The sequence below is a fragment of the Myotis daubentonii genome, chromosome 9 (genome assembly GCF_963259705.1).
Source record: "Myotis daubentonii chromosome 9, mMyoDau2.1, whole genome shotgun sequence".
NCBI classification, from domain to species: Eukaryota; Metazoa; Chordata; class Mammalia; order Chiroptera; family Vespertilionidae; genus Myotis; species Myotis daubentonii.
In genome coordinates this window covers 44,503,897-44,512,568 of record NC_081848.1, presented here as the reverse complement: position 1 = coordinate 44,512,568, position 8,672 = coordinate 44,503,897, and the positions used below count along the sequence as shown (strand labels likewise).

General features: G+C 36.3%; 1 protein-coding gene across 1 annotated transcript; it reads left to right on the top strand.

Annotated features, from left to right (window-relative positions):
- Positions 1-3,935: 3,935 nt before the first annotated feature.
- Positions 3,936-4,913, top strand: LOC132241860 (olfactory receptor 51F1-like). Its single transcript, XM_059710824.1, has one exon. It carries the CDS (start codon positions 3,936-3,938, stop codon positions 4,911-4,913), a length of 978 nt encoding a protein of 325 aa, XP_059566807.1.
- Positions 4,914-8,672: the final 3,759 nt, after the last annotated feature.

Sequence of the window (8,672 nt, the reverse complement as noted above, 5' to 3'; positions counted from 1 at the left end):
TAGTCTTCTTTATTTCCAAGCACATCAACCACTTATCTGTCTTAGGGCTTTGCTCTTAATCATCTCAGGTTGTCCCATTGCTCCTTTCTAGGACATTCTATCTCCCTCTAATCATCCTTTAGGTCTCAACTAAAACCACCTTTTCAGCAAGATGTCTCTTAACCTTGTATTTTGACTAGATCCTGCTCCCTATAATTTTCTTTTAACATAAATACTTTATTTCCTCCCTATCTTAGTATGATATGTAATTATTTAAATTATTTATTTATCATCTGTTCTTCTGACTTGAATATAAATTCCTTAAAAGCACAGTATACTTGCTCACTATTCTATTCCCAAACCTAGCTTACTGGAAATAAACACTAGTTAACATGAATGAATGATTGAATCACATGTGCCTGATATTATTATCCCAACAATTCCACTACTGACCACAAGATGGTACTTGCAGGTTTATTTTTGCCTCATTTCTACAAATGAGACCTCAGTTCTAAGGTCTACTTTTATTATTCCCATGGAAATTTGAAGGATATTTTTAGTCAAATAAGGTAAGTCTGCTATGTAAATAACAGAAGTATCATTTCAGACACTTGATAGGGGTTGCAGGTAGACATGGTGTTTGAATTTAACCACTCACACTTTCTACTGTTAAGCGTTCTCAAACAAGAAAGCATAGGAATAATAGCAAAATAGAAATTTTAAAAAAATAGCTAAATGAGAACCATATTACTTGTCTTATTGACATCTAGGCAAACCCAAGACTCACTCTGTCAATGTGGGACTTCTCTACTAAAGAGAAACATAATGTTTGGGTGTTGGTCTTTCCTTCTCCTATGAATCTAGAATTGCTAGGCCTATGAAGTAATCAGCATCCATACTTAACTGCTCACATTGACAAGACTGGACAAATTATCCCAAGAATCTGGACCCTTCCACTTATTACCACAGGAAAACAGCATTTACCAGAGTAAGCACACATGAGAACATATTACTCTTACACAGTGATGCCAGCCAATAGCAAAATAGGGTCCAATTCATACATCAGGAGCTGACCCATTTGAGGGGGAAAAGCTAGTGAGTGGCTAGGCAAAGATGAATTCACGAGCAGATGTATCATCCTCCCTATGGGACAATGCAGTAATAAAGAAACAGGGGCCTAGAGAGTAGTTTGCAAATTTCTTCACTCTTTATTGTCACCATGATTGTCCCAGGAAACACTGGTTTGCTTTCTTATCTTCACAGCATATGGATAATACAGACACAACAACCTGCCCTTCTCTATTCCCCAGTGACAGAGCAACATCCATTTACATGGATGATTTGGTTTATTTGCATTTAAGGATCCCATGGAACACATTGTCCTGTATTAACAGATGGAGAGAGAGAAATTTTTCAGTTTTTCTCTGTCTGTGACCCCAGGGAGATTTGCATCTTGCCAATGGTCCCACAGCTCAATCCCACTTTGCTATAAAGGCCTTGGATCCGGAACTGTAACTTGTTCTCTCCCTGCTAGTGAAGACAAAAAGGGCTCCTCTTTCCACATGAAGCTGGTAAGAAGGTAGAGAAAGGTGTTTTATTGTGCTAACATTGCACTTTGATGGGTGCCTACTCACAAATATTCATGTGAGCTTGTAGAAAAGTCAGATAACTTACAGTCACCCCTGTCCTCAGGGATCCATATAACACACAGATTTCTGAACCCTATGAAATTATAGTTAACTATTGTAATGATTTTTCTCAGATTGACCGAAAACCCTAGGAACTTGAAATGAAAAAGCATTTGTAGAAACAAGCAAAAAGGGAATAGTAACATGTATACTTGTTGCAGGGTATTTGCTCTCAGGAAGTAAACTTTACCTATTATTTTTAAATGTTTAATTAAAAACATATTAATATCATAATAATTAATATTGCTATTATTTGATTTTGTCTTCCCAGAATTGATTTTAACAATGTAAATGTATTCATTTAAAGATTTTTAAAATGTTAATTGAATGAGACTTTATAACATTTATAACATTTCTGTGTGGATTGATTCAACTGCCTTTCCTCTTTTCTGCAATGTCTACTGAAAACCTCTAACTTATCTTCAAACTGGCATCCATCACTTCATACTCCTAGAACAGCAGTAAATATCACTCAAAACTCATGTGGGGCAAAAAGTAAGCACTAGTTAAAAAGGAAGGAAATGCTGACACAGGCTACAGCATGTATGAACCTTGAGAACATTATGCTAGGTAAAATAAGCTATCACAAAATAACAAATACTGCGTTATTCTATTTATATGAGATATTTAGAATAATTAAAACATAAGAAGAGACCGTAGAATTGTGGTTTTCAGAGACTAGAGGGAATCTGGAAATGGGGGGGGGGGGCGGGAATTGTTTAAATGGCTATAGAATTTCAGTTTTACAAGATGAGAAGAATTGAGGTAGTTCATAGTAATGTCACACAACACTATGAATGTATGAAATATCATTTAATTGTATACCTAAAGTGGTTATGATGGTAAATTTTATGTCCAGTGTATTTGACTATCATAAAAAAATTTATTTTAAAGCACTGGCACGTAATGCCCTCATATAACCCTCCACTAATCTACTTTTTTGCCACTTACTCTTTAATGTCAGTGGAAATGATGATCATCACCTTTTTAAAATTAAATTTTATTGGGGTGACATTGGTTAATAAGATTATATAGATTTCAAGTGTACATTTCTATGACACATGATCTGTATATTGCATCATGTCGATTTTTTGAGGGCTAATTACCATCATGTTCTAAATCAATCACCTGGTACTTTCTTAAAGAATTTTCTATACCATTGTATTTTTTCAAGCTCTCGTTATTTACTATATCTTTTTTAAAAATATATTTTAATTGATTTCTAGAGAGAGAAGAAGGGAGTGGGAGAGAGAGATAGAAACATCAATGAAACATTGATTGGCTGTCTCCTGCCCTGATGGGGAATGAACCGATGACCTCTTGGTGCATGGGACGATGCTCAATCTTTACAATTTTGCAAGAATTCTCCATCTACCTTAGTCATGGCCTTTCCCCTTGATTCCACTAACAAGTTTCCAGAAATAATATACACTGTGCCTCCACTGCTTATTCTCCCATTTATTCCTCATGCTACCGTAGCAGGTTCTCAGCTTCCATTGGGGAAATTCAATTACTTTTTTAGGTTCACTAATATAACCATTACATGGGATCTCATTTAAAAATTTTGACCCTTAGTAGACTTGACTGCATAAGAGATTCTACACTATTGTTTATATAACACAGAGTCATGACACCATGCTCTCTTGGTTTTTATGGTTCCTATAAATTGTCTAAACTCATCTCACTTTAGGATATAAACCTTTACAGTAAATCTGCAGAGTTTCATTGTCACTAGTTTTCACTTATAAGTCCACTCTCTGAGATTGTTCACCCACAATGTTGGATTAAAATGATTCACAACTTCTAAATCTATAAGGAGCAAAAATCCGAGTTTTTGTCTCTAGTTCAAATCTGGAACTTTTTGCCTGGAGATTCACATCTCATGGACTCTTCAGATTTAAGGATACCTTTAAGTGGATTTCTCTTAATCATTTCATAAATTATATACCTAAAATTGAATGTAATTATTTTTCTTAGCTAAGTCTCTATTCACAGAATCTAATGACCTAATGGAGCTTAAAACTATGTCGATATATAAAATAATAATCAATAAAATGAATAAAATTATACCGACATATTTTCTTTGAATTTAAGACCTAAAATGTTTATATATTTTGCTAAATATGAATGCAGATAAATGTCAGAGTTCAATTCAGAGTTTTCACAATGGTAGAGCACTTATTTATGAACTTAGATACCTCTCCTAACACAAAGAAAATTAATCTAGATATTTTTGTGTAACGATGTACTTTCTTATTTCTATAGGATATGAGCATTGTGAGGACAAATGCTACAAATTTACAAAACATAGAGATCTTAAGTAACTTGACTTCTACATTTCCAACTTTCTTGTTGACTGGCATTCCTGGCCTAGAGTCTGCCCATGTCTGGATCTCCATTCCCTTCTGCTGTCTTTATGCCATTGCCCTCTCTGGGAACAGCATGATCCTGCTTGTCATCTTCACCCAGCACAGTCTCCATGAGCCCATGTACTATCTCCTCTCCATGCTGTCAGCTGCGGACTTGGGCTTGACTATTTCTACAATGTCAACAACACTAGCTATCCTCTGGTTTGATGCAAGAGAAATCAGTCTAGATAGTTGCATTATCCAGATGTTTTTTCTTCATGGATTTACTGTCATAGAATCTGGGGTGCTGGTGGCCATGGCCTTTGACAGCTTTGTGGCAATCTGTGATCCTCTAAGGTACACTACTATTCTCACTCATTCCAGAATTATTCAGATGGGTCTCTTAATGATTTTGCGCACTGTAATATTAATAGTGCCACTACTCTTGCTCCTTAAGCCCCTCTCTTTCTGTAGAGCAAATGTCCTTTCCCATTCTTACTGTTACCATCCAGATGTGATTAAATTAGCATGTTCAGATACTCGGGCCAACAACATCTATGGATTAATCTGTCTCCTTCTGACCACAGGAGTGGATACACCATGCATTGTCCTGTCTTACATCTTGATCATTCGCTCTGTGCTCAGTATGGCCTCCCCCAAAGAACAGCACAAGGTCTTTAGTACTTGTGTCTCTCACATTGGGGCAGTTGCTATTTTCTACATTCCCATGATTAGCTTGTCCTTGGTGCATCGCTATGGCCGATCAGCCCCCAAAGTGGTCCATTCGATGATGGCCAATATATATCTGCTTTTGCCCCCTGTGCTCAACCCTGTCATCTATAGTGTGAAAACAAAACAGATTCGCAAGGCTTTACTTAGTCTACTTCTTACAAAATAAACAGATGATCAATTTTGAGAAAAACCTGATAAAACTTACTTTCACTGTTAGGTGACTCTTTGTTAGATATTTTTTCTCATTTAATTCATTTATTCAGCAAGTATTTAGTAAACATTTTTATATTTGCTAATTCATTAGATAAAATATGATATACCTCAAGTATTTATGGTTCATCAAATAAGGGAAGCAGGAAAATAATAATAAAAATAATATACATAGTAATTAACATTTACTGAGTATTTACTTTATACTGTGTGGTCTACTAACAGCTTTTTAAAAATATACTACTTTTATTTATTTCGGAGAGAAAAGGAGAGAGAGAGAGAGAGAGAGAGAGAGAGAGAGAAACATCAATGATTACAGAGAATCATTGATCAGCTACCTCCTGCATGATCCCGTAACCTAGGCATGTGCCCTGACCCAGAATCGAACTGTGACTTCCTGGTTCATAGGTCAATGCTCAACCACTGAGCCACGCCGGCCAGGCTCCACTAATAGCTTTTTAAGATATATTCTATTTTATCCTACTGTAATTCAATGAGATATATAAAATTATTAATTATACAGGGGTGGGCAAAAGTAGGTTAAATTAGCAGCTATCATTTCCTAAAAGATAAATCCTAAGTAAAGATATGAAATAATAACAAAAATAATAATAAGATAAATAATACAAATAGATAGTACAATAATAAATAAATAACAATACAAGAATAAACTCTGTGTTTCACATGCTCACAACTATAAGCCTACTTTTGCCAATCCCTGTATTTTAGAGATGAAGATGCTGAGGCCTAGAGACATTTAGTTCACCGAAGGCCAGACATCTAACAGAGAAGGACTGAGATTTTAACCCAGGCCTTTTGTATCTTGGACACCATTCTCTTCACTAGTATATTGCATACTCTGCCAAGAGCATCTAGGAAAACTATTTTAAGATCATTTGTAAGAACCTGATCCTTCCTAGTGTATATTTTAGCTGGTTTTCCTCATTCATAATTAATAGTACAAAAGATAGGAGTAGTATGTGTCATGGCAATAGTATGTGTAAGCCATATTCAGTATCCAGTACTGGTTTGGTGCATTTGCTAATTCATTGGAGAAAATGGAAATTTTGGAGAACTAGAAAAAATCATGAAGTAGAATGTAAGGACATTTGGGTCAATGGCCGCTTTGGAATCTGAAGCCTTCTCCAAAGAAACATCACATATAAATACATACATTATTTTTCATAAAATTTCAGAGGCTTCACAAATGTGATGATGCTATTCTCTTAACCAACCAAAGAATCAAGGTAAATAATTCATGGTGTTCAGCTACAAACAGCTCTATATAGCTAGAACTAAATTATTTGATCCCTAAAAAATGGATTCACAGCAACTAAATGAAGACTAAAATTTGGTTTGTGAAGTGCTATAAAAACTGGAATGGAAATCTGAATTTTATTGTTGGAAAAGTGATTAAAAACATAAAAGATATTTCAAGTTCCCCACAAACACTGGGAGAAGTAATATGCCATCTTTCAAAAGACCATTATGTGTATATCTTTTAACTGTGTGTTCAATTATGTATATTGGCAGCTCAAAATCCGCATTGATACCATAAAAATAGGCAAACAGTGCAAAGGTACTTTTTTTCTTCAGAGATTTGGTTTAACGGAACACCAGTGACTGGGAGTCTACCTGTGTAGGCCTTGTGAGAAGTAATACAAACAAAAAGATCAATAAAACCTATTTAAACCTAGTTGTTTTGGCTCAGTGGCTAGAGCATCAGCCAGCAGAGAGAAGGGTCCTGGGTTTGATTCCTGCCAAGGGCACATATCTCGGTTGCAGGCTTGATCCCGGCCCTGGTCGGGCACATGCAGTAGGCAACCACTCAATGTGTCTCTCTCACATTGATGTTTATCTCTCTCTCCCCCCCCTTCCTTCCACTCTCTCTAAAAATCAATGTAAAAGTATCCTTGGTAAGAATTCACAATGACAAAAAACATATTTAAATAAAACAATTATCAAAATACCTGACAGAGAGTACTTTTGACTCAATGAAATGTTTTATTATAGGAACTTACTGAAGGGGAGTGCTGTTTCATGCAGGCCACTGTGCTACCCATTGGTAACTCCAATCCCCTCACTTTTTTTGGCTGGAGTTCCAGGACTAGAAGCTTTTCACATCTGGTCTCCTATCCCTCTTTGCTGCCTTATATGGTTCCCCTTTTGGAGAACAGCACAAACTCTATGTTATGATCATTGACTCCAGCTTCCACAAGCCCATTTGCTATTTCCTATTTATACTCTCTACCACTGGCATGTGCATCACTATTTCTTTTCTTCTCACAACACTAGATGTCCACTGGTTTAATGCCAGGACCATCAGCCTGGATGCCAGCATTATACAATTGTTTTTTCTGAATAAATTTACCCTTATGGAATCCTCTTTGCTTTTGGCCATGGCTTTCAACTGATTTGCTGCTATCTGCAATACCCTAAAATATGCCATTTTACACAATGATTTTTTCATCGTTCATTTTTGTTGTTGAACTATCAGTCCAGACACTTGATAGGGGTTTCTGATGGAGTTATAAAGCTTGAATTGAACACTCCACTCTGCTATTAAGCATTCTCATGTAAGGAAGCATATGGAGAAAAAAAGCCAAATATAAATCAAGAAAAAATAGCCAAATAGAGAACACTTTACTGTTTAATTGATATCTGGACAAATGCAAGACTCTTTGCCAATGTGAGACTTCCCTATAAAGGAAAACATAATATTTGGGTATGCATCTTGTCTTTTCATGTGAATCTAGAATTGCTAGGTCTATAAAGTAATCTCCATCTCTTACTCAACTACCCAAGTTACACACCCAACTTTTTGGCCAAGGTTGGCCAAAATCCCCCATGAGTCCAGGATGTTAAATATATTACCACAGGAAAAACATTAAGTATGAGAGCAAGAACACAGGCATGAGAGAACTCATTATTCACCTACAATGACCTCAGCCATGAGAAAAATGGGTCCCATTTAACTGATTAGGGACTAACTCATTTCTTGGAGAAAAGCTAGTGAGTCACTGAAAAGAGATGGATTCAGGAGTAGATGTCATCCTTCCTATGGGTCAGTGTAGTAATGCAGACTGGGGTACATATTTCTTCCATCGTCATTGTCACCATAGTTATTCTAGTTAATATTGGTTTGCTTTCTTATCTTCCCAGAATAGTGATAATCTAGAGACAATGACATGCACTTCTCTATTCCCCAGTGACAGAGCAAGATCCAAACATTCATTTATATGGATAATTTGGTTTATTTGTTTTGCATTAAAGGTCTCTAAGGGCCACTTGTCACTTGAGCCAGTAGCTAAACCCCTTCTGAGATTACACAGCATTGTCCTGCATTATAAATGAAAAGTTTTTCTCTTTTTATGGCTCCAGGGAAATTTAAATTTGCCAAAGGCCCCAGAGCTTAATACCAATTTACTATAAAGTTCATGGCTCCAGAACTATAACTTGTTCTTGCTCTGCTAGTGAAGACAGAAAAGGCTCCTCTTTTCATATGAAGCTGGTAAGGAGACAAGAAAGGTGTTAATTGTGGTTGCCAAGGGCTTGGAATGGGGAAAAGTTATTGTTTAATTGGTATAGAGTTTTAGTTTTATAAGATGAAAAGATGTATGGAGATGAATGGTGGCAATGTTTGCACAACATTAGGACTGTGTTTATGCCCTGACCGGTTTGGCTCAGTGGATGGAGTGTCGGCCTGTGGACTGAG